Below are 24,255 nucleotides of genomic sequence, written 5' to 3'. Positions count from 1 at the left end.
TGAACACAGCCAATAAAATCCTGCCCTCATAGTACTCCTATTCTGCTTGAGTGGAAGTCAAACTAGTAAACTAATAAACAAGATTAATTTCAGATTGTGATAAGCGCTGTAAAGACTAAATGAAAATGTCATGGGGTGGGGGTGGCAGCTGGATGGACGGAGAGGACTCTCTAAGGAGACAGCATTTGAGCAGACACCTGGATGAGAAGACCTGGTATGGAGGCGTATGTGCTGGATGCTCCAGGGAGAAGAACAGCCCCTGGAAATGCCCAACATCCAGGGGGTCAGCTGGAGGAAGGCAGTGTCGCTATGACAAAGACTGAAGCAGGGGAGGGAGAGTATGTGGGGGGGTGCAATTTTAGAGCAGAGAAGGTCTCACTGAAAAGGTGCCAATAATAAAATCCCAAACGAGGGGAGAGAGGGAACCAAGTGTCTGGGGGAGGAGCATTCTGGGCAGAACGAACAGTCAGTGCAAAGGTCCTGCACTGAGGAGGAGAAAGGAAGCCAGTGTAGTGCAGTAGATTCGGGGGAGAGTGAGAGGATGAGACGTTGGAGAGATGATGGGGGAAATTTCACCTAGGGCCTTGGGGGCTGCAGTTGAGAACATTAGTTTTTAATCTAGAATGAGGTGCAGCAAGCAGATGTCTTCGCGTCAAGGAGGGCCCTGATGGGGGATGTGTTAGGTCCCTGTGGCTGCATTATAGGGAGCAAGTTGTGGGGTAAGGGACGAGGAGGGAGAACAGGGAGGAGGCTGCTGTCACAGTCCAGGTGGGAGAGGGTGACAGAAGCACCAGGATGAGGGCCTGGGTGTGGGGTGAGGGGGTGAGGGACGAAATTCTGGAAGGAATACTTTGGAGATGGAACTTACCAGCCCTGACCATTAGAAGGATGAAGGGTGGAAGGCAAAGTCACCCAGTCCTCTTTGGGCTGGGGTTGTGGGCAGTGCAGGCCACAGCCAGGCAGGCATGACAGCCAAACCAGGATGAAGGAGCCAGGAAGGCCTGGCCCACCCTGGGCTGGCTCCGGGTCTTCTTGGGGGATATTCAGGTTTGGAGAGGTTCGTTGGCAGCTCTGCTCCTAGACACTGCTACAGCCATGTAGCATGGTGATTAAAAACCCAGACTCTCCAGCCAGGCTGTCTGGTTTCAAGTCTTAGCTCCATCACCTATTTGCTGTGTGCCCTTGGGCAAGTGGCTTAACCTCTCTGAGCCTGGTAAGTGCTCTGTGAGCCCTCTGTGATGATAACCACGATGACTGATGACCGAAGAGGATGAAAGGAGTCTATAAAATCATCCCTCTGAGACACCCTTTGTATACGGTGAGCATGGAGAAGGGGTTAGGTCTGAGACCTGAGAGAGAGAAAACATCACCACCACCACACCAAGACCCCTGCCCTAACTGGCCTGGTTTGCGGGCCTGCGGGAAGCCTGCATCCCAGGGGTATGCACAAAAAAGAACTGGGCCCGCTTTCCCATCCCTCTCCTTTTGCCCTTGTCTCTGCTTCATCTCTCTCTGTTTTGATGTCTCACATCCTTTTTCGTGACCATCTCTTCTTTCTCTCCCCATCCTCCGTGTCGCTCCCCTTCTCGACGCTGCCTCAAGTCTTTTCATCAAAGCGAGGAGCCTCCCAGTATCTCCGCCCCCGCGCCTGGTTGGGGGTAACATTGCGCATGCGCCGTCCGCGCCCCTCCCTCTCCACCCCCATCCACTGTTGGCGTCCGGGCCTCGTCCCCTTCTGTCGCCTTCTCCTCCCCCATCACTTCTCCGGACACCGACACCCCATTACTCCAGTCTCCCCAGTCTCAGCTTTGGTCTCCAGCCCCATCCGCCCCAGGTAAGATGGGTAGAGTTGAGGCCCACGGAGAAGGGGAGGGGCGAAGCATCCTGCCTCCCGAGATAAACAAACCCGGGGAGGGGGCGGCCTAGACTGAGGAGCCTGACGCGGGAGGAGAAGAATGGGGGGCTGGACCTGGGGGAAGTGCTAGGCGCTGGGCCCACATACCAGGGTCCTCTGAGGGGTAATGGTCGTCGCTGTGATTGCCCAAAATCTAGAACTGGGGGCGTGGGAGCCACTGGGGGCCTTGGAGCTTCTGGGGGCTTAGACCCTAGACCCTGTGAGGCGCTCTCTCTAACTGACCGCTGTCTCCAGGATTTGCCTGAAAGCCGCCCCCAACTCTGCACCCACCCCCCCGGAGGGCCATTGAAGACTATGACTAAGACAGATCCCGCTCCGATGGCCCCTCCACTCCGGGGGGAGGAAGAAGAAGAGGAGGAGGAGGAGGAGCTGGTCCCCGAGGCCCCCAGCCCCACCCAGGAGCGCCGGCAAAAGCCTGTTGTGCACCCCTCGGCACCTGCCCCCCTCCCCAAGGACTACGGTAACTACCCTCCCCACCCTGCAATTTGGTCTGGAGCCTTGGGTGGCCAGGGAGGTTGGGCTGAGCTCTGCTGGTGATTCTGGGGGCTTTGAAAGTGGTCCAGGAGAGTCTTGGCCCTTGGACCCCCCCTTCATTAATTTATTCATTCATTCATCCCTTGGAGAATGGAATTGGAATAATCCTAATCTTTGATTCATGACACATCATTCAATCATTTAGTCATTCAACAAACATTTACTGAAAGCCTGTCATGGACCTGGCTCTATGCTAGGAGCTTGGAGCAAAGCATGGAGCCACACAGACCCAGTCTTTGCCCTGAGAGAACTTACAGGTCTCAATGACAACTTACACAGATAACAATATAATATAATATAATTGTATAATTACAAGACATGATGAGAATTGTGTCTGTCAAGAATTGGATGCTGCAGGAGCTTTTTAAGACATGGTTTCCATGAGGAGGTAGCGTTTGAGGAAGACCCAAGGATGAGTTGGGGTTTAACGAGGGAAAGGGAATACCCAGAGAGATAACTGCAGGAATAAAGGCTCTGAGGTAGGAAGTTGTGGAGCAGGGAGGATGGCCTCTTGGAGAAGCTGTAAGTGTCTAATCATTCACCAAGCGTATTTATCCATTGCTACTACTCTGTGGCAAGCCTTCTTCTGGGTGATAGAGATTTAATGGTGAGTGATCCAGGCATGATCCCTGTTCTCAGGAGGAAACAAGTAATAGTTAAATCTCGTAAGTTCAGATGGAGTGAATGCTATAGAAGAAATAAAAGAGGGACATATAATAGGGGGGCCCGGGGGTAGCACCTTGAGATGGAGTGGTCAGAGTGGGTCTTTCTGATTATGGTGGCATTTAGGCTGAAGCCCGGAGCATGAGGAGGAATCAGCTGTAGGAGAGCTGGAGAAAGATAGTTCCCGGCTGTGAGCAGCAAGTGCAAAAGCCCTGAGGCAGGAACAGAAGACCATCCTGGAGCTGTAGTTAGGGAGTGATGGGAGCTGAGGTGAGGGTTTGGCAATGACTAGATCTTGGAGGGCCTTAGGGGCTACTGTGAGGACGTTGAATAAGTGTGATGAAGGGAGAGCAGTTGGGGAGATACTTAAAAGCAGCGGAGTGGTGGATCTGATTTATATTTTTAAAAGTTCCCTGTGGCTACTGGATACAGAGGGTGGAGGGGGCTTTTAGGAGATGTTGGCTGGGAATCCCCAACAGCTGTGAGTTCAGAAACTAGACACCAGGTTCAAAGAGCTGGCATCGCTAGGATAGGGCAGGAGGGATGGCCTCTGTGGCCATATCACCCGCTAGAGGTGGGTCAGAGAGGCTCCAAATTGAGCTCAGTCTGATAGAAAAATAAAAACGTTACCTGGGTGTCCGGTGCAGGGAATCCATGCCAGGAAACTGGAAATCTCGTTTGGAAATGTAGCTAGATGTGGTTGGGGCCCGTGGCCTGGTGGGAAGTCAGAGGGTGTAGGCTGCTCCCTGTGCCCCACCCCCGCCTCCCTCAGAATCTTGCTCGTAGAACAAGGAGGGTTTGATCACAGAACATGAAGGAATCTGGAAATGTGGTCTAGGAGAGAGAGAGGGCTAGGGTGGCCTCGGTGAAAAACTGTGTATTTGTGTATTAAATGTGTGCAATTAATTCAGCAGACATTGATTGAGCACCTACTGCATGCCAACCGCGATGGTGGGCCTTGGGGGGAAGGGAGTGAACAGACAGCATGGAAACGTAGTGCTTACAGCCTAGTGAGGGAGACACGTGAGAGAGGAAAAGAGGAGAAAAGAGAGAAGAAGAGAAACAGGAAAAGAGGGAGAACAGGAAGGAAGGAGCAAACAAGTTAACGTTAAGTAGTGGGATGCGCTGTGATTAAAGAAAGAAAAAAGGGCCCGGGATGGAGAAGGGCGCAGGCGCTGATTTACACAGGGTAGTCTGGGGAGGCCTCCCTGAGGAGGTGACACTGGAGTAAAGCCTGCAAAACCCCGAGAAGCCTTGGGGAAAACACTGTCCCAGGCAAGCAAAACAGCAAGTGCAAAGCCACTGAGACAGGAATTTGCCCGGCGTGTTGGGAGGACAGAAGGAGCCAGTGTGGCTGGGTGAGGGGGAGAGGGCAGAGAACAGACGAGCCCGGTTTGTGCGGGGCTTGTGGGCTGTGGGGAGGACAGTGGGCAGTATTTCGAGTGTGTCGCGGGTGCTGAGGGGGTGGGGCGGAGCCAGGGCCGGGTCCTGAGCCAAGGAGGGCTGTGACGTGTCTGGGGTTTCAAAAGGAGCACACAGGCTGATTCCTGGAGACGCGGTGTCTGTGGCCCTTTCCCGGGCTGTGTGGCATCCGGGTGTTCATTTCCTCATTCATTCAGGATGCGCCGAGCTCCTGCCTCGGGCCAGGCCCTGTGCCGAGTGTTGACAATACTACAGAGAGCACCAGTCATCAGAGCTCGGTCGGGGGAGATGCACGTTCCTCTAGACCCCCACCCTGGCTGGCTGCAGGTTGGATCCTGCCCATGGGTACATTTTAATGTATACTGCACGGTATTTGAAAAATTGAGATTTTTCTTAAAAACCAGGTTTTTCTGGCCTTTTTACAATTTGAGATTTAGCCAGACTGTGCCCATTCTGTGCCAGGGCCGTAGTGCGCTAGAGCAGTAGCAGACCCCCCCGCCAGGTCCCAGCCCCCAGGGTGGGGGGGGGCACGTGCAGACTCAAAGTACTGCACTCCTTCCACACTCTTGTTTCAAGGAGTGGAGTTTGCTGCTCTGTAGGATTGTTGGATCTTCCATCTTTGCAAGACACCTGGGGCATCCAGAGTTTGATGTGAAATCTCCTGATCTTGAAGCCTCATGCTGGCCACAGAGAAAATGTCTGTGGCTCGTGCACCATACGGTTTGAGACCATGCATTAGAGGATCTTAAAGGCAAAGGCCTAGAGCTGCCCTGCCTCAGGATGGAAAGAGGGGGTCAGCTTGCCTGGGGTGACTTTGGACCTCTTACTACCCTAGCCTTCACATTCTTCGATCCCAATGACCCAGCGTGCCAGGAGATTCTCTTTGACCCCCAGACCACCATCCCTGAACTGTTCGCCATTGTGCGCCAGTGGGTGCCCCAAGTCCAACACAAGATTGACGTCATCGGCAACGAGGTAAGATATTTGGGAAGCCAGGGAGGGAGAGGATAGGGTCCCTCACATGTTTGGGTAAACCTCTCTGGACCCCGGTTCTCCCAGATTCTGCGTCGAGGCTGCCACGTGAATGATCGTGATGGGCTGACCGACATGACACTGCTCCACTATGCATGCAAGGCTGGGGCCCACGGAGTTGGTAAGGTCCAAACCCCCAAAGCATGAGCCCCCGCACCTAGGCCCCCAGACTGGACACCCTCAAAACCACTCAGAATCCTGGCCTTCAGACCGCCACCCCGAATCCGCAGCCCATGATGCCAAAGCGCAGTTCCTGAGGCCCAGGGCCTTCCCCATGCCCTGGGCCCAGGCTTTGGAGGAGGGTACACAAGTTGAGCTGGGCTGTTGCGCAGGGGACCCCGCTGCGGCTGTGCGCCTTTCGCAGCAGCTGCTGACGTTGGGCGCTGATGTAACGCTGCGCAGCCGCTGGACCAACATGAACGCTCTTCACTACGCTGCCTACTTCGATGTGCCCGACCTGGTCCGCGTGCTGCTGAAGGGCGCACGGCCAAGAGGTGAGCGGGAGGGTCTGGGCTGGGAGGGGATGGGACCCAGGCTAAGAAGGAGGCTGGAAGCAGGAGGAGGGTGTGTTTGGGGGAGGAGGTGGGGGAAGGGCAAGGGGACCCGGATCCGAGGAGATAGTGGTAGGTTGGAGGCAAGAAGTGTGGGAGACGGGGCCCAGACATCCGTGACCCATCCCCAGGGCTGAGCAGGAACTGGTTGGGAGGGGCAGGGCTCTGCATGCGAGCCTGTGGGAGGCACTGGGGCCTGCGGGTTGTGAGATGGACCTGGGGAGGCTGTAAGGTGGTGTTGGGGGGCCAGGCGAGGTGCCAAGGCCACTCATCCGGAACCCTCCTCTCGCCCACAACCCAGTGGTGAACTCCACATGCAGTGACTTCAACCACGGCTCAGCCCTGCACATCGCTGCCTCCAACCTGTGCCTGGGTGCAGCCAAATGTTTGCTGGAGCATGGTGCCAACCCGGCGCTGCGGGTACTGCACCCCTGGCCCAGCCCCCAGTGTCTTCCTTCTTCTTCCTTCCCCACCTTTTCCCGGCCAGCAGAGGATGAGGGGGGGCCAGGACCACTTACGTTTCTGAAAGCTCATTACAAAAATCATTTGTACACTCAACAAATGAAGTGATAGCTGGTATTTACCATCACATGGTCCCATTCCAGGCTTAGGATCTCCCGGGACATGGCTTCCCTAAGATCATGACCCAGAGACTGAAGTGTGACCTTGATTCCCTTGGCTCCACCCCTAGTTCCACCCTCAGTTACTTGGAATCCCTAGCCTTAGGTTGAGGGTGGATTTCCTGGGGGACATGGTCTATACCTCAGTGCCTCACCCCTTCTTATTCCCATGTTGGCCTAGGGTATGACCTAGTTCTACCATGGCTTTACCTAGACTGGGGTCTCTGGGAGCATGGGCTCAGCGGAGGTTCAGCTTGTGCCCCTGAATCCTCACTTCCTTTCTTCCCATTGGCCCCCAGAACCGAAAGGGACAGGTGCCAGCGGAGGTGGTCCCAGACCCCATGGACATGTCCCTGGATAAGGCAGAGGCAGCACTGGTGGCCAAGGAGCTGCGAACCCTGCTGGAGGAGGCTGTGCCACTCTCCTGTGCCCTCCCCAAGGTCACGCTACCCAACTATGACAACGTCCCGGGCAATCTCATGCTCAGTGCACTGGGCCTGCGCCTGGGAGACCGCGTGCTACTGGATGGCCAGAAGGTCAGAGACTGGGGAAAGGTGGGGAGGGCGGGCCTCCGCCCTCATGCCTCAGAGCTGGGTCCTTGGACAGAGTGTAGACCCTCTCCTTTGGCCACCCACCCTCCCAATCATTCCCACAGTTGTTCTGTGAGTGCTTCCTTTGTGCTCCACCCTGGGCTGAGCTCTCGGCCCAGGGAGGGAAGACAGATCTGTCACCTGACAGGGACAGCCCAGAACAGTCGTGGCTGTCACCAGGAAGCACAAGCAGAGTGATCAGTGCAGCTATGCACCTTTGAGTTCCCCTGGGCCTTGTGGGCCCCAGTCAGGGCCCACCTCTGCTCCCAGAGTGGTCAGTACTTGGGGGAAAAAGAAAGGACGGAACGATCAGGGGTATGATGGGACGGATGCACGCCGGGGTCCCACGTAGGGGGAGCAGGTACAAATGCCCAGAGGGCAGAGAGAATCTTCATTCATCCAGGTATTCCAGCTTTGATTTCTTTATCTGGTGTCCCTCAGTCTCCATGCTGGACCCAGCCTGCCCTTGGAAATTAAGGGCTGTGTGAGTCCAGACCCACTCTTGTGGAGCTTTTTCTCTGATGAAGGAGACACAGCCAGTCAAGGAAGCCCATCAGTAAAATAATTTCTGGTAGCAGCAAGGGCTTTGAAAACCATTAAATGCTTGAATTTAGGGGCGCCTGGCTGGCTCAGTCAGTAGAGCATGTGACTCTTGATCTCAAGGTCGTGAATTTGAGTTGGACGTTGAGATTACTTTAAAAAAATTTTTTTTAGCTTAAAAAAATGTTTGGATTTAGTAAATTGCCCCTGGCTGAGGACATACGCAGTCATTTTTGGAGCTGGGGTGCTCCAAAGGCTTCTGTGAGGAGCTGACGTCTGAGCTGAGCTGAGAGGGGAAGGAGCTCACCTGCAACAACATGGAGGCAGAGGAAACCGCAGGTACAGAGGCCAAGAGGAGGGAAGGGGTAGCAAGACAGGAAGGTGAAGTGGAAAGGTCAGCAGGGGCTGGATCACACCCGACCTGCAAGCCACTGGAAGGAATCTGAATTTCGTTGCTTGTACCGTGAGAAATCGTAAAAGTCACATTGTGTTTCCCGATCAAGGGTTCTGCACGCATCAGCCCCACCTGTAACACCTTCTGTACCTGAGCTAATCAAATCCATGTGACAATTCTGAAAGCAAAATGGGTTGACTCTCCCCATTCTACAACCCAGAAAACTGTAAGAGGCTCAGAGAGGTGAAACCTTTTGTTTGAAGGTAAGAACAATAATAACAATCTGCCCCTTAGAGAAACAGCATAACACAGTGGTCACACACTCAGGCAAATCTCAGCTTTGCTGCTTTCCAGCTGCAGGGCCTGGGGCCACTGATTCTACCTCTCGGGGTATCAGTTTCTTCATCTTTAAAATGGAGCTAATAACAGTACCCACCTCAGGTAGTTGTACGAAGCTCAAGTTAATTAAAATCCGGAAAACCCTTAGAATAGGGCTTAGTGCATTCCAAGAGCTCTCTGTGTTGCAGGTCCTCTTCTGATCCCCACACCAGTCCTCCACAGCAGGCACTATTAATTCACCCATCTTACAGACAAGGAACTGGGGCTTGGAGAGCGAAGCAGCCTCACACAATGATCATAGCCATACCCACTGAGGGCTCACAGCGACTAAGTGAATTTCCGTATATTGCAAATGTTCCAACCAGCCTATGAAGTGCTTTGTTATCTCTATTTTACAGGTGAAACTGAGCCCTAAGAGGTCATTTGACCAAAGCTGCAAGATAATAATAATCAACACTCACTGATCCCTCACTCAGCACCAGGCCCTGTTCTGAGGCTATAACAGCCCTGTCCAATAGACCTTTCCATCTGTGAGGATGGAAATACTCTGTCTGTATTGCCCAGTAAAATAGCCATGAGCCATGTGTGGCTATTGAGCACTTGAGACGTGCTGAGTGCAACCAGGGAAATTAAATTTTAATTTAATTTCAGTTCATTTAAATTGTTATATGTGGCTAATGCCTGTTTACTGCATTGGACAGGGCAGTTCTATAACCATCCTATAAGGTACGTGTGATTTCTGTTCCCATATCATAGATGAGGACACAGAGGCTCAGTGACGTTAAGTCATATAGCCAGTAAATGGTGATGTCCAAACCGATTTGAGCTTAGGGCTCCCTCATCCACTCTCCATGCTGCCTGTGTGCCAGTGATCTATCATGGCCTCTCAAGGACCGCCCCCCCCAAAAACCATATCCTCCCTTGTTTCCTCAGACGGGCACACTTCGGTTCTGCGGGACCACGGAGTTCGCCAGTGGCCAGTGGGTGGGCGTGGAGCTGGATGAACCCGAGGGCAAGAATGATGGCAGCGTTGGGGGTGTCCGGTATTTCATCTGCCCTCCCAAGCAGGGTCAGTCACACCTGGGGCTCAGAAGGGGTGGTGGTGGGGTCCCCTCCGTAGTTCTGATGCTGGTGATGGGGGTGGGCAGAGGGCAGAGGGCAGAGGCTTGGACCACTCCCAGAGCAGGCTCTGTCCCTCCAGGTCTCTTTGCCTCTGTGTCCAAGATCTCCAAGGTAGTGGATGCACCCCCCTCATCCGTCACCTCCACACCTCGGACTCCTCGGATGGACTTTTCCCGTGTCACTGGCAAAGGCCGCAGGGAACACAAAGGTCAGAGGGGGAACCTTCTGGGTGAGGAAGGCGAGGCAAGCCAATCTGAGGATATTCAGTGGGTAACCCAGCTTCGGTGACTCAGTTTCTCCCCAGGCTCAAACTCCTGTGTTAGAGGACGATCTCTGAGTTCTTCACTTCTATGACTCCGTTTCTCCTTTGATGTAGTACTGGCCCCCCACCCAGTTCTTCAAAGGATCTGTAGGTTCTCTGCCTTCTATGACTTAGTCTCCCCTCAGGTCAAGGGTTTTCCCCCAGTTTTAGGGAAGCATTTATGGGGTTCCTGGCTTTAGTGACTTATCTTCACACCCAGCTCCTTCTTTCTTTTTAAAAGGATAATTTCTGGGTTTCTGACTTCTGTGACTCAGTTTTTCCTTTGGCCCAAATAACCTCAGCTTTGAGAAAGGATTTTGGGTTCTCCAGGTTCTTGACTCAGTTTCCCCTCAGGCCTAACACCCCCCCCACCCCCAGTTTTCTGGCAGTTGACTGTTTCAAGCCCAAAGCCCTCTTGGTTCTGGGGAAGGCTCTAGAGTTCCTGATTGGAGTCAGGACAGAATTTCTATCTTGGGTCTTTCTGGGTGGCATGGGGTCCCCAGGGCTGGCATCTGGGGACCCCACTCCCTTCTCCTGTACCCTTTACCTCAGGCAAAAAGAAGCCCCCGTCATCCCCGTCTCTGGGCAGCCTGCAACAGCGGGAGGGAGCCAAGGCTGAGGTTGGAGACCAAGTCCTTGTCGCGGGCCAGAAGCAAGGGATTGTGCGCTTCTATGGGAAGACAGACTTTGCCCCCGGTGAGGACAGTGATCTAGCAGGGGTGGTGGGGGGTGGGCAGGCAAGACCTTGAGACAGCCTGACACCCCGCTGCTGCAGGTTACTGGTATGGCATTGAGCTAGACCAGCCCACTGGCAAGCATGATGGCTCTGTCTTCGGTGTCCGGTACTTCACCTGCCCCCCACGGCATGGAGTCTTTGCGCCAGGATCCCGAATTCAGAGGTGAGCCCAAACACCAACCCCAACCCAGGGTGCCTCCCAGAACCCTGACTGCCCACCCCTGTCAGGTATCTCTTCCTCTCGGACCAGCAGGACAGTGTGGCTACCCACCTCCACACTCTAGCTCTTTCTGCGTAGGCCCTTTGGGTTCAGCTCTCCTGGCCTCTTGTGACTCTGACCCCTCCCACTCTTCTCATGTCTCCCCAGGATTGGTGGCTCCACTGACCCCCCTGGGGACAATGTCGGAGCCAAAAAAGTGCATCAAGTGACAAGTGAGTGGGGGCTGGGTGTAGGAGGTGGAGGAGGGGTGAGGGTTTGGGGACAGGAGGAAGGGTCATGGGTTCTCAGGTATATGCTTGTGACAGAATCTCCAGTACTTAAGAGGGGACATAGGGTCCAGGAAAATGATGAGACAGGATCCCAAAGAGGCCAAGTGCTATGGGGGGTAGGGTATGGGGATGTTAACGACAAGGCTCTGGGCAGGCACTGGGGACATGCGTAGGTATGGGGGATAAAGGGAATATTACTGACATGAAATCCAGATGGGTATTGAAATGTGGGGTCCAGGTGGGTATTGGGGACATGGATAAGTATCAATGACAAGGAGTCTGGTTGGGTATTGAGGGTCTGTCATCCCCTCACCCAAGACCTTGCTCTCCCCTTCAGTGACACAACCCAAACGCACTTTCACGACAGTCCGGACCCCAAAGGACATTGCATCAGAGAACTCCATCTCCAGGTGGGTAGCCAACCCTTGGCCCACCTCCTGTGGGATGTTCAGGGAGAGGTTGCACGAGGCCATTGGACATAGGGATCTGGACTTCTGGTTGGGGCTGGAAATAGAGGTTAGGAAAACTTGTGACTAGTCAGCTTACCCAGAAACGGTTTTTAGGGAGTGAGGTCCCACACTGAATTCTGGTGTCTTCCACTCTTAAGGGGCAGGTAGAGGAGGCAGAACACCTTCCACTTGGAGCCTGAGAAGGCATAGGCCAGACAGGCAGGGACAGAATCCAGAAAGGCCAAATCCCAGACACCTGGGGAAGAGCAGGAGTGGGGGTGGGGTGGGGTGATGAATCCAGATGTTCCCGTATCTTGCATCAAGGTGTGACAGACGTGGTTCTCCTTTCCAGGTTGCTCTTCTGCTGCTGGTTTCCCTGGATGCTGAGGGCGGAGATGCAGTCTTAGAGGCCTGGCTACCTGACAGAGCGTCAAAGAGTCCCCTCTAGCATCTCCTGACACAAGGAGCCCCCAAGTCACCCTGAGATAGAGATTCCCAGTAACACATCCAGAATAGAGACCCCCATTAGCCAGCCCTCGATCACTGAGGCCCCATTATTAACAGATTCCCTCATGATAACCCCCAAATACAGACCCCATGGTACCCAGAAAGAGATTCCCTGAGTGTAGCACCTTCAGGCTAGTCCCTGTCCCCAACCCCCAGAGCAGACCCCCCCAGTAACATATTTCCACATCACCTCAAATGATGGTGACCTCTACATCATGCTCCAGAGCAGAACATTCCTGAGTCGTTCATCACTGGATCAGAACCCTCCCCCATAACAAAGACACCCCCCCCATCAAATCCCTTTGAAATAAACACAGGTCATACCTCCAGAGCAACAGAGTAACAACCACATTTAACGTCAGTCCCCTCAAGATGTTGTGACCCCCATGGTCACCCCAAAAGCTTACACTGCAATCAAAGACACCCTACATTAACAAATCCCTGCTCTTACCCCTCAAGAAGAGACCCACATTATCTAGCCCACTCTCACCCCCAATTTACAGACACCAAAACAGTCCTGGAAGTGCTAATTACAGGACCCCTAAGTCTTCCTACCCTCTGCACCCTCAAGAAACCCCCAGTGCCTTGTATGAAGCCCATCCCACACGGCCCACAGCCCCAGTGCTGGCCAGGCTCCCAGAAAATTCTCTATTTTTTAAGTAATGACTTCCCCCTTTGGGGGACCCCAAAATTTGGAGGCCCCATTCTGGGACTCTGGGGATCCCAAACCCCAGAGGACATGTCCCAAATTCCCCTGTGCCCCTAAGTCCTACAGCCCCTAGAGGACCCTAAGGCCCTAACTCCCAGGATCCTCAAATCATGGAATCCCCAAATCCCCAGGGAATCCCAAATTTAAAAATTCAATCCCAAGCCCCCAGGAAACCCCAATCGTGGAGGTCCTTGTGCCTGGGATGGAGGAGACTGCAGTCAGGATATGCATCCCGGGCTCGCAGGGCACCTCAAGCCCTATTCATAGGCACCAGGAGACCCCAAACAGGAATTCTCATCCCTGGAAACCAGAGCACTTCAATGCCCTGAGTCGATGGATCTCAAGATACCCAAATGCAAAGAGCCCCAGCCCCCAGGGAACCCCAAATCCTAAAGCCTCCATCTCTAATACATGAAGGGCCCCAAGGCCTTGAGGGGATCCCAAATCCTGGACCCCCTATTTCAGTCTACGTTCTGGTCACAGGTCCAAAACACCAAATCTGAGTCACTGGCCCCAAAGGACCTGACAGCACCCGGGCCAGACCAACAGCCTGAGGGAGAACCTAAAGGCCCAGGGGGTCTAGGGTGGACCTGGGGCCCTGACCAACATGGACAGCTCACGACTGCCCCTTCACTGCATGTCCCCGAACTCAGCATGACCCCTATCCCCTTCAATAAAGACGTTTCTATGGTTTGTCTGCGTCAGGTCAGTGTTTGGGGAGTTGTGGGCTTGCCTCTGGACCCTTGCCGGGGGAGGACGAGAGAGGAAGTCCTTCCTTCAGTCTAGCTTCCCTGCGGAATGGGCACGGAATGATTTAGCCTGCGGGAAGTCGTTCTAACAGTCTTGTCTCCTTCCGGCGGCTTCCCTTCCCACCTGGCCCCTTCCAAGGCTTACCCCTCCCATTTGGGGCCCACTCCGCAGTGAGAACTGGCAGGGTCCTGGAGCCTGATTGGTCGGTGCCTGATGAAGACCCGTCTCCGAAGGATCCCCAGTGGCTCAGGGGCCAGGAGGTGCAGCCTATCACTGAAAGAGGGCGAAGGGGCGGGGCAATATTGGGTGAGAGCGCCGATTGGGTGGAAGGCGGACGCTTAGGCCCTTTGAGAGTTCCCGTTGGTCCGAGGAAACGTGCGTCAGGAACGTGGGGCGGAAGTGGCTGGGAAGGGAATGGGGGTGTTTAACTCGGGTGCTGGAGGGGACACTGGTGGACGGTCAGTTTTGGGGGTGGCTGGGGATGGAGATGGGGGTCCGAGAGGGCTGAGAATGGGGACCTGAGGAAGCTCAGATGGGAGTCCAGGGAAGCTCAGAGTGTGGAATACTAGGAGACTCGGGGTGGGGAGTCTAATGGGTTCAGGTAAGGAAGAAGGTTGGAGAGGAGTCAGGCTCCGGACTGAAGGCCCAAGGTTGCTGCAGGGAAGGGGTCTCGGGAGGAGAAGTGTGAAAGGGGCCGGAATGGGGAAATCTCAGGAGACTCAGATTGGGGGTACATGGGTGTTGAGAATGGGGCATCTGAAAGGGTTTGAGGCGGGAAGAGGGTGCGTGGTGTGACTTTGAATATTGTTAGACAGCCAGACTCATGGTTGCTTGGTAACCTGATGTTGTTAGGATGGGGTCTCAAACTGAAGGGGCTTTGGGTGCAGCCCTGGAAGCTATGCGTGGAGCTCTTGAGAATGGCTCCCGGTGAGGTCAGAGGATGTTCTCTGTGAGAGGCTTAAGAGGGGCAAAAATGTGTGTAGTTTGATGGGCCGTTGTGGATGGAGTTTGGGGCAGCGGGGCAGCGTTCGGGTGGCTTTTGAGGTGCTGAGGACTCGGGTTTTAGAAACCAAGTAAGTTTCCCTGTAGGGCTGAGGTGAGGCCCTGGCCCTTGATAAAGAAGAAAATGGGATCATAGCCTGAGGGTGGGAGGCTTGGTGACTTCAGAGTGTCCTCCCCTCCCCCACAGGACTGGGTGCATGGAGTTGGTGTCGATGGAGGATCAGGACGCCAGGGTTCCAGCCCTGGAACCATTCAGGGTGGAGCAGGTTGTCAGGACTGGGGGTGCAGAGGGTGAAGATGGGGACTAGAGGGTGGGAGATAAGAGTAAGGGTAATGACTCCTGCGTCTGTGGGCTGGGACTGCTCCCTCCCTCCAAATTCCTTCTTACCCTCAGGATATGGCCCCACCCTCACCCCCCACTTCCCACCCCCAAAATGGACGTTAGTCCTTTGAGGTCAGGCCCTGGCCTGTCTGGGAACATCCGGAGCCTCTCTTCAGAGTCTGCTCAGTGATACTAGGGCTCCTGTGTAGGTCTAAGGGCTGCACCTTCAGGGGGCTCTCTATCCTAGGCACCACCTGTAATCTACTATGTCCCTGACTTCATCTCCAAGGAAGAGGAAGAGTATTTGCTTCGACAGGTAACCCCAGCACCCTTCTGGTTTGTTTTTCCCTCCTTCCCAGATCCCTCCCCAAACCCTAGGTTCTGTGTGAGAGAGTCTAAGGCTGCAGTGAAGATCCTGGCAGGAAGGAGAGTGCCACCCAGCACCCATCCTTCATCTTCCCTGTTTCTCTCGCAGGACCTGCTGGGGCCTGTCAGAAAGAGCCTTTCCCAGGAGGCTTAGGGGAAACCAAAGTGATTCTTAGAAAGGTAGTTATTACGCAGCTCAGACTCCCTGTGCCCAGTCCAGCCTCCAAAAGAGATGAAATTGCTAGAAACAGATTCCTTATGCTGGAAACAAGGACGTTACAAACCTCCTGCCCTCTGTGCTGAGGTAGCTCAATCCTGCTATCATAGAGAAAAGGGGGTTACAAACATAGGCTGAGATAGCCCAGTTCGGGCCCTTGAGGTTGGAGGAATTAAGAATTTGCAGTTTCAGATTTCTGGGCTGACATAACCCAGGCATCGGAATGCTACAGGGTAAACTCTTCCCTCTGCTGAGATGGCTCAGCATAGACCCAGCCAGAGTCTTGGGAACAAGGTCACCAAGCACACATCACCTGTGCTGAGATGGCCCAGTATTCTGTATTCTATTCTTAAGGTTTGGGGAAAAAAGAATTTACAAAGCTCAGAGCTTTTGCAGCCTCAGACTTTAGTTACAGAGCACAGATCTTCCTTATGCCATCCCAAGTAGTCTTGTCTAGTTGAGTCCCAGGAATAAGTAAGCAACAGAACACAGACTCTTTTTTTTTTTTTTTTAAGAGAGAGGGAGAGAGAGAATCTCAAGCAGACTCCCCGCTGAGCGTGGAGACTGACGCAGGACTCCATCTCAGGACCCTGAGATCATGACCTGAGCCAAGATCAAGAGTCAGATGCTTAACCGACTGAGCCACCCAGGCACCCCACAGAACACAGACTCTTGTGCTGAGGTAGCCCATTCCGGCACCCCACAGAACACAGACTCTTGTGCTGAGGTAGCCCATTCCAGCCCCATAACTGTGAAAGGAATGAGGAGATTATTGAGTAGATTACAGACTTCTTGGAGATTGCCCATTCTAGACTCTTGGTATCTTGGCAGTGGAGAATTTTCAAAGTACTCTCTTTGCTATATGCTGAGATAGCCCAGCCTAGCACATTTCCTCCCCCAGGTGATAGGAACAAAGAGGTTCCAGAAGTCAGGCTGTGCTGAGATAGCCCAGGATTCAGGAAATTACAAAGGGCACACTATTTGCTGGGCTAAAAGAGTCCAGTCCAGCCCAGAGCTCTGAGTAGATTCAGACCACGATTGTGTAGCTCTGGTTCCTTTCCTTGATCCTGGTAGACACAGGGGCGAGGGCAGACAACACAATCCTGGGAACACTGTCTCAGAGAACAATCCCACAGACTTTGAGATGACCCATTTCCATCCTAGGTAGAGGGCCTTCTGTTGACCTGGGTGGGAGAATCAGAGTGGTCCTGAAAAAGGACTGACCCCTCCCCACCTCCTAGGTCTTCAATGCCCCAAAGCCAAAGTGGACCCAGCTCTCTGGGAGGAAGTTACAGAACTGGGGTAAGTGTCCCTGCCTGGGGGCATGGGCAATTTGGGGATGTAGGCTGGGGCAGGTGGCTCAGGTTGGTGACAATGGGTGGGTCCTTGAGGGTTCAAGGGGTTCCAAGGGCCAGGAGGATTCTGAGGGGTGAGCAGAGGTTCTGAGAGATGAGGGATTTCCTGATGAGTTGGGGGTATCTCAAAGTGTCCAGGGGTTTGAAGAAGTCAGGATGCCTTGGAAGCGTCGGATGGTGGTCTCCAGAGTCAGAGGTTTCCCAGGGTCAGAGTGCTCCCAGCCACTGGGATATCCCTAATGGGGGCTGCAGGTGCCAGGGCTCCTCGGTTGGGTGTCCTCAGGACCCCATTGCCCTCTCCCAGGTGGGCTCCCCCATCCCCGGGGGATGGTTCCTGAGCGGCTTCCTCTGTGGCTCCAGCGCTACGTGGACAAAGTATCTGACCTCAGCCTTTTTGGGGGTCTCCCAGCCAACCACGTCCTTGTGAACCAGTATCTGCCTGGGGAGGGCATCATGGTGAGCACACATCTTCGCCCCGACCCTCAGACCTCTGATCCATCATGGGGCAGGGCATCGTGTTGACCCACCTCTACTCATTAAGCAGCCACATACCCCAGCCAGGCATTCACCACCCCCCATCCCAAGCAGGGGCGCCCTCCTTGAGCCCCAGAGGGTGGGGGTGTGGACTCCTGCCCTGTCCAGCCCTGGTGCCCACTCCCTAGCCCCACGAGGACGGGCCACTCTACTACCCGACCGTCAGCACCATCAGCCTGGGCTCCCACACCATGCTGGACCTCTACGAGCCGCGGCAGCCAAAGGATGATGACCCTGCAGAGCAGGTGGGCCCCGAGACACTGCCCCAGCCACTCGTGGGCATCCCGACATCCCACCTCCTCCAAGAGGCCCCAGTCCCTCCCTGATACTCTTCCAGACACCTTCCCCCCGTCCCCTCATGGAATGCACCCACATCCTCCCAGACTCCAGCCCCATCAATTTCCAGGGTGCCCTAGAAATGATATCTGTAGACACCCCAGTACCCTTACCTGCTAAATGGATGCCCCGATGCCCTACGGATCCCCTGGCCCCACATGTTCAGAGTGCTCCAATAGCGCAAGGTCCATATACCCTATGCAGGACTCCCCAGTACTCCAACAGGCACTGATATCCTCAGATACCCCAATACCATGTACTTGCAGGTGTCCCTGACATCCTCTTAGACATCCTCTCTCTGCGCACTGCACAGGGCACCCCAACACAGACCACTCTGCCACTCCAGTAGTGTAGACCTGCCTTGTAGGACAACCTCAGATTCTCCTTGGGGCCTCAACCCATGACTTGCTGCTGACAGACCCCCCCCCCCCCCAGATATACCGACTCCCTTCTGTGAGGGCTGCGTATGATAGCGGCTTCCCTGACCTTTCTCTGAGTAATGCATTTCCCATACCTCAGGGTTCACAGAAACTCCCCTGGACACCCTGATCCCAGCTGCTCCTTTTTAGCCCTATGTGCTCCTGGATAGGCTGACACCCCCTTCTACTGTGTGGGTGTCCTCAAACATCCTGATGTTTGCAGACAGGCCCAGACCACACCCGCTCCTGCCCACCTCACTGTTGCCCCTTCGCTTCAGCCAAGCCCTCAGTCCAGTTCCATCCAGTTTCCTAGGACTACTGAGCCCTGGGTCCAAGCTGCAGCCAAGGGACTGCTGGTCCTTGCCCCTCCCCCACCTGCGCCCACTAACCGAGTCCCGTAGGATTTCCACTCCAGAGCTTCTCCCAGGGAGCACGCTTGCCCTCAGCCTTGGCCCCTGGGAACTCGCTGACCTACTCACTCCCCCCCCCCCCACCTTTAAAGTCCGCTGATCACTCTTAAGTGCCTGACTTCTGGGGACCCGCTGACCTTCAGCCCGCCCCGCAGCCCCAGTCCCCGCCCCGGCCAGCCACCTCGCTGCTGCTGGAACCGCGCAGCCTGCTGGTGCTCCGAGGCACCGCCTACACGCGCCTCCTCCACGGCATCGCAGCTGCCCGCGTGGACGCGCTGGACGCCACCTCCCTGCCGCCCAACGCCGCCGCCTGCCCGTCGGCGCGGCCCGGAGCCAGCCTGGTGCGCGGCACGCGCGTCTCGCTGACCATCCGCCGCGTGCCCCGCGTGCTGCGCACCGGCCTCCTGCTCAGCAAGTGAAGCCAGGCGCCCGGCCCGCTCGCATTCCCCGGCTCTGCGCCTCCTCCCTCCTGGCAGCTGCGACCCTGTGACCTTGGAACCCTGGGGCTGAGGCGGGAGGCCCCTACCCCCACCCCCACCCCCACCCCCGCCGCGGGTTATTTATTTTCCCTGTAACCTTGTGGGAACTACAGGAAGAGGTTGCATTTCAAATAAACCAATAAAAATCTCTCTGGTTTTGGATTGGGTGGGGGGGGGCGCAGATGCGTGGGTTCCTGAGGGGCAGTGTCTGGGACCTTGGGTGGTGTGGGCCCTGGGGTCAGATGTATGGGGCAGAATCCAGGGCTCTTGGGTCAGGGTTCTATCTGGAAACCCCTTAGGTGGGATGAATGGGGTGAGCCTAGGTTCAGCTAACTGGCTGGCTAGGGAGGAAGGAGTTAAATGGTACTGCTGTCACCTGAGCTGGGCATCAGGTTACCTGTGTCCACGTTCTGCTTGTTGGAAGGTAGAGCTGAGCCTGCTCCTGGGCCTCTGGCTGCCCAGGAGCCAGGGAAAGGGCTCTCACTGGGGATCCTCACTGACTATCCCCAGGCTCACAGCTATGGCCCTGCCCCCACCTCTGGGCCCTAGACTCCCCTCAGAGCCCCTCAACCACCCCCCTGGAGGCCTTAGGGAACTGGACATTGCTGGATGTACCATCTGCCCTGCATCTGGAGAGGAGAGAAACAGGTAGGGGCTGGGGCTTTTGAAACTTGGGTCCCAAAAGGGTGGGGGCAGTAGTGGGGGCATAGAGGGTGAGAGGTACTGTGGCTATGATCACCTAGGGACGTGGCAGAGGGAGCTGTGGAGAGGGGTCAGGTAGGGTGGATAATGGGCACGTGGGCACCCAGAGGCCTGTCAATGCCTCATACCTCTCAGACTGGACCAGGCCCAGAACTGGGGCAAGATGCCTTGGACCCCCCCCAACACTTCCAGGGTGGGTGGAGGGGCACTGAGCCTGCTGCTGTCCCCTCAGATTGCCAACACCCTCTTCCAGTGAGGACCCAGCTGGGGGCAAACACTGTGAGGTAAGCTGAGGTGATCCAGGCCCCTTGTGGCAGTCCTCACTTCCTCTCCCCCAGATTCTGGGGATGAGATGATGATTCTGGAAAAGCGTTGGGTATCTGTGGTGGGGGAGGGGGGAGCGGCGGAGGATGCTCTGGAAAATGACTTACCAATCACACTAGAAGATTTTCATTATTTTACCAACTGGGAGAGAATTATTTCATATTGACCCTGGTACGGTCCCATTCCTTGTAGGGATATCCAGCTCCATCACCTCTCCCTGTCCAGGCCCCCAGGCCCCATATGTCCATGTTTCTAGGAGCCTTGGAAACCTGGAGTCTTTGAACTAGAGGTCTTCAGGCCTGGTTCCCCCAGGAAGGACTCCAGGTGGGAGCCACCCTGGTGCAGACCCAGAGATGGACGCTGCGACAGGAGCAGCAGCAGAGGGGTGGCCCACCGGCTCTTAACTCAGTCCCCTGTATTCCTCAGCACCTCAGCTCCGGCCAGGAGGTATTGGAGGCCGAGCAGGACAGCCTAGCCCTATGCCTGTTGGGGCTGGGCCTCCGGCTGCAGGACCAAGAGCAAGGCCTGGGGCCCTGGGCATCAGCCCGGAGCAGGATGGGCCAGCTGCAGGTGGGCAGCGGGAGGCCAAGATGTGGGAGGGTGAGCAGGGCCTCAGGAGTGGGTGCCAGCTTCCTGGGGTGGGAAATGGGTTTATTCCATGTGCCAGGTGTCTGGCTAGGAAGGACAAGAAGAGATGTAACTCCAGGTCCCAGACCTCTGGTGCTCCTGGTGTGTGGGGGTACGGGTGGGGAGTGGGGGGTGGTGTCTGACCTTGTATCCCCAGGCCCTCCAGGCAGACCTGCGTGGGGCAGCGGAGCGTGTAGATGCCCTGCTGGCATTCGGTGAGGGGCTGGCACAGCGGAGTGAGCCTCGGGCCCGGGCATCCCTGGAGCAGGTCCTGAGGGCCCTCAGAGCCCACCGAGGCAGCATCTTTCGGCGACTGTGGTGGCTGCAGGCCCAGCTGGTCAGCTCTAGCCTGGTACGGCCCACCCTGGCAGTCCCTCCCCCAGGTACCAATTCCACACCCCCCATGACTCTGTCCTCTGACCAGGTATTTGAGGAGGCCAACCCACTGGATCAGGACTTGGAAGTCGAGGGGGACTTGGACGGGCCAGGACCTGGTGGGGTCTGGGGGCCCTGGGCACCCAGTAGCTCCCCCACTCCCGCAGAGTTGGAGTGGGACCCGGCAGGGGATGTTGGAGGCCTCAGGCCCTTGGGGCAAAAGACAGCCTGGACACCAGGGGCTCGCTGTGAGCTGTGTGGCCACAGAGGCCCCCAGAGCGGGGGACAAGGCCTTGAGGTGAGAGCAGGTGGGGGATACCCCTCCCCCACAGGCACCCTTCGGACACCTCTGTGTGTCTCTTATTAAGGTACTTCTTGGTGGCTCTGTCTCTCCTTCAGTCTCTCTCAGTGTCTCTTTCTCTTTTGCTGTCTCAATGTTGTCCTCCCTCCCTCCCTCCCCCCTGCCTCTCTTGGTCTCTGCATCTTCTGTTTTCCCTCTTGGGGTCTCTATCTGCACTTCCTCATTTCCCCCACTCTCCCTCACTCTCCCCTCTGCAGCCATGTTAGCCTCCTTGTTCTTCATCCCAAAGTCACTCCTATCTCAAAGCCCCCCGACTCATGCCCCTTCATCTCCTCACTTCATTCTAGTCTCTCCCGAAATGTCACAAAAGAATTTTTTTAACTGAGTTTTATGCCCAACGTGGGTCTTGAACTCACAACCCTGAGATCAAGAGTCACATGCTCTACCAACCAAACCAGCCGGGCGCCCCTCCCAAATGTCACCTCTTCAGAGAGGCCTGCCCTGACTTCCAAACATGATCACTCCTTAACCTCTTTATTTCCTAACAGTACTTACCACATCTTGGCATTGTACATTTATTTATGTGTGGTCTCTCTCTGCTAGAATATAAGCTCCATGGACGCTAGGACTTTGCCTGTGTATAGATTCTAGAACAGTGCCTGGCATGTAATAGACACTCATTAAATATTTGTTGAATGAATGAATAAGTAATGTCTCTTTTCTCTTGTTGTCTTCGGCTCTGCCCCCTCTCTTTCTCTCTCCCTGAGATCTTTTTCTTCCCCCAGAATCTCATCTCTGTGACAAGCCCATCTTGGCCCTTGCCCAACGTTGTGTCTGTCCCTAGTTCTCCAAGGACCCCACACCTCTCTTTCCCCACAGGACATGCTCATGTCGGGCTTCAACCACTGGAAACACTTGGCAGGTCACCAAAGATGTTCCCTGCTCCAGAAGTCTCAGGTGAGCAGGTCCTCAGCCACGGCTATCACTCGGGAATCTTGATGGCAAGTGACAGAAACCTAACCCAAATTGAATTACACAAAAGAAAGGGATGCTATTTTTTCATGTAAGTGAAAAGTCCAGGTGCTGCTGAAAAGATCTCAGGTGCTATCAGGGCTCAGTCCTTCCCTCTCTTGGGCTCTTCTTCTTCAAGGTGGTTTCCTTCTCAGCAAATGGCAGCCCCAGTGGCTAAACACTCACGTCCCACTGGTTCACCCGCCCAAGGAGAAGCAGAGCGCCACCAACCTACTGGCAGCAAAGTCTCAGGGCTGACTGCCACTTGGCCAGCTTGAGTCATGACCTACACCCTGAACCAATCACAGTGGCCAAGCTAATAGAGTGCTCTTATTGGCCAGATCGGGCTCACATGCCTAGTCATGGAAGTGGGGAGAGCCCAAAGGCCTGAGGGTGGGGAGGCAGGATGCCCTTCACCCCCTTCACACATTGAACCACCGTTATCAGGAAAAGGAAGACTGGATGGAGGGCAGGCACAGATATCCACCCCACTTGGAGATATTCCAAGGCCATGTGGGTTGGGTCCTAGGGTTCAGGGGGCACCAGGAAAGGAGGAAGTATAAACTCAGCCCTGTAGGTCTGTAGTAGTAAGGAAGAGTCCAGACTAAGTGTTACTTCCATCCATTCTGCTGCTGGCTGCTGTCTCCCCTTAGGACAAGAAGCAGGCATCTCCCAATCTCCAGGACGTGATGTTGGAGGTAGACCCTGGGTGAGATGCCTGGGAGATGGGTCTGGGGAGTGGGGAGCAGGGCTCATGGTGGCAGCGCACCACGCTCTTAACACTGCATTTCCCTTCACAGAGCCCCTCCTCCTGCATCCGGGCACTGCCTGACCTTCCTCCTCCTCCTCCTCTTCCTTTTCCTGGTGGGTGTCACCTTGCTCCTGCCACCGTCAGGGGGCTCCTGCTGCTGTCCTGCCCGACTGGCCAGGACACCTTACCTGGTGCTCAGCTATGTCAATGGTCCCCCCCCAATCTGAGTACGTAGCCCGGACATATGTAATAAACGGTCACTGTCAAAGGATGTGTCTTAGTCCGTGTGGTCTACTGTAACAATGTCACAGACTAGGTGGCTTGTAAACAATAGAAGTTTGTTTCTCACAGTTCTGGAGCCTGGGAAGTCCAAGATCAAGGTGCCAGCAGACTGGGCATCTGATGAGGGCTGCTTCCTGCTTCACAGATGGTCGCCTTCTCGCTGTCTCCTCACATGACATAAGGGGCAGGGAGCTTTCACATGGTCTCTCAATCCCTTTCATGAGGGCTCCACCATCATGACCTAATCCCTCCCTAAAGGCGTCACCTCCTAATATCATCACATTGGGGGTTAGGATTTCAGCATGTGAATCTTGAGGGGGCACGTTCAGACCATAGCAGAATGTGAGAAGATATCGGGTGATTGAGTTCAGAGTTTGGGATACAGCTCTGATGTCTGGACGGCCCCTCCACAGATCCTTTTGCTTTGAGTGTACAACACAGAACGAAATCACCCCATCTCGGATCGGGGTCCCCCAGCCCCAGAGACAAAGATTCAAGCACAAGTAGTTTACTGGGGAGGTGACCCCCTAAACGGATTGATTAGGGGTGTGGGGGAAGTGAGTCAGGGAAGGCAGTTAATGAGCTGGTTGCTGGGCATCTGGGGTCCATCCCACTAGGGACCTCTGGGAGAGTCTGTGGAACACACTTAAAGTGGTTCCACCCAAAGGGTGAAGAAGTTGTGGCATTTATGTGCCAACTTCCGTGTCTCATTGGTTAGGGACTGTTCCTGGAATGCCAACTCCCCAGCACTTCCCGCCTCTCCTGCCTGTCCAGGCTCC

The 24,255-nt window shown here is 55.1% G+C and overlaps 3 protein-coding genes across 14 annotated transcripts; all 3 read left to right on the top strand.

Moving 5' to 3' along the window:
• Positions 1 to 1,753: 1,753 nt before the first annotated feature.
• On the top strand, positions 1,754 to 13,606 carry CLIP3 (CAP-Gly domain containing linker protein 3). Its single transcript, XM_028123570.2, has 14 exons — positions 1,754 to 1,834; positions 2,150 to 2,375; positions 5,370 to 5,509; positions 5,594 to 5,687; positions 5,899 to 6,060; positions 6,419 to 6,537; positions 7,037 to 7,273; positions 9,534 to 9,669; positions 9,802 to 9,930; positions 10,576 to 10,719; positions 10,799 to 10,922; positions 11,127 to 11,191; positions 11,586 to 11,658; positions 12,050 to 13,606. The coding sequence occupies exons 2-14, from the start codon at positions 2,210 to 2,212 to the stop codon at positions 12,102 to 12,104; spliced, it is 1,644 nt and encodes a 547-aa protein (XP_027979371.1). The 5' UTR covers positions 1,754 to 1,834; positions 2,150 to 2,209; the 3' UTR covers positions 12,105 to 13,606.
• A 455-nt stretch (positions 13,607 to 14,061) lies between these two features.
• Positions 14,062 to 19,137, top strand: ALKBH6 (alkB homolog 6, nucleotide demethylase). Of its 10 annotated transcripts, none has more exons than XM_028123618.2 (7): positions 14,062 to 14,121; positions 14,853 to 14,931; positions 15,235 to 15,303; positions 16,812 to 16,872; positions 17,230 to 17,381; positions 17,588 to 17,704; positions 18,780 to 19,137. In XM_028123618.2, the coding sequence occupies exons 1-7, from the start codon at positions 14,078 to 14,080 to the stop codon at positions 19,041 to 19,043; spliced, it is 786 nt and encodes a 261-aa protein (XP_027979419.1). In that variant the 5' UTR covers positions 14,062 to 14,077; the 3' UTR covers positions 19,044 to 19,137. The 10 variants fall into 10 exon arrangements, with proteins under 10 accessions (XP_027979419.1, XP_027979417.1, XP_087884613.1 ...); XM_028123616.2 differs by having other exon boundaries at positions 17,209 to 17,381; XM_088028487.1 differs by lacking the exon at positions 14,853 to 14,931 and adding an exon at positions 16,086 to 16,252 and having other exon boundaries at positions 14,105 to 14,121; positions 17,209 to 17,381.
• A 160-nt stretch (positions 19,138 to 19,297) lies between these two features.
• SYNE4 (spectrin repeat containing nuclear envelope family member 4) lies at positions 19,298 to 23,443 on the top strand. 3 transcript variants are annotated; one of them, XM_028123588.2, is made up of 8 exons: positions 19,298 to 19,751; positions 20,038 to 20,089; positions 20,556 to 20,699; positions 20,914 to 21,108; positions 21,181 to 21,429; positions 22,312 to 22,389; positions 23,097 to 23,152; positions 23,244 to 23,443. In XM_028123588.2, the coding sequence occupies exons 1-8, from the start codon at positions 19,408 to 19,410 to the stop codon at positions 23,419 to 23,421; spliced, it is 1,296 nt and encodes a 431-aa protein (XP_027979389.1). In that variant the 5' UTR covers positions 19,298 to 19,407; the 3' UTR covers positions 23,422 to 23,443. The 3 variants fall into 3 exon arrangements, with proteins under 3 accessions (XP_027979389.1, XP_027979390.1, XP_027979391.1); XM_028123589.1 differs by having other exon boundaries at positions 19,305 to 19,751; positions 20,914 to 21,093; XM_028123590.1 differs by lacking the exon at positions 21,181 to 21,429 and having other exon boundaries at positions 19,305 to 19,751; positions 20,914 to 21,139.
• Positions 23,444 to 24,255: the final 812 nt, after the last annotated feature.

Source organism: Eumetopias jubatus, unplaced genomic scaffold (genome assembly GCF_037043125.1).
Source record: "Eumetopias jubatus isolate StellerSeaLion01/CBP00866 unplaced genomic scaffold, mEumJub1_p1.0 scaffold_10, whole genome shotgun sequence".
NCBI lineage: Eukaryota > Metazoa > Chordata > Mammalia > Carnivora > Otariidae > Eumetopias > Eumetopias jubatus.
The sequence above is the reverse complement of the archived record's forward strand: the minus strand, read 5'-3'. Positions and strand labels throughout refer to the sequence as shown.

Bases quoted from the DNA above. Each gene is read 5' to 3' on its own strand.
- CLIP3 (XM_028123570.2), top strand. From the start codon at position 2,210: ATGACTAAGACAGATCCCGCTCCGATGGCCCCTCCACTCCGGGGGGAG. The intron at 5,688-5,898 runs GTAAGGTCCAAA...GCTGTTGCGCAG, and splicing joins GGCTGGGGCCCACGGAGTTG to GGGACCCCGCTGCGGCTGTG. The intron at 6,538-7,036 runs GTACTGCACCCC...ATTGGCCCCCAG, and splicing joins GTGCCAACCCGGCGCTGCGG to AACCGAAAGGGACAGGTGCC.
- ALKBH6 (XM_088028482.1), top strand. From the start codon at position 14,651: ATGGGCCGTTGTGGATGGAGTTTGGGGCAGCGGGGCAGCGTTCGGGTG. The intron at 15,304-16,811 runs GTAACCCCAGCA...CCCACCTCCTAG, and splicing joins AAGAGTATTTGCTTCGACAG to GTCTTCAATGCCCCAAAGCC. The intron at 17,705-18,779 runs GTGGGCCCCGAG...CCCGCCCCGCAG, and splicing joins ATGATGACCCTGCAGAGCAG to CCCCAGTCCCCGCCCCGGCC.
- SYNE4 (XM_028123588.2), top strand. From the start codon at position 19,408: ATGAATGGGGTGAGCCTAGGTTCAGCTAACTGGCTGGCTAGGGAGGAA. The intron at 20,700-20,913 runs GTGGGCAGCGGG...TTGTATCCCCAG, and splicing joins GCAGGATGGGCCAGCTGCAG to GCCCTCCAGGCAGACCTGCG. The intron at 23,153-23,243 runs GTGAGATGCCTG...TTCCCTTCACAG, and splicing joins ATGTTGGAGGTAGACCCTGG to AGCCCCTCCTCCTGCATCCG.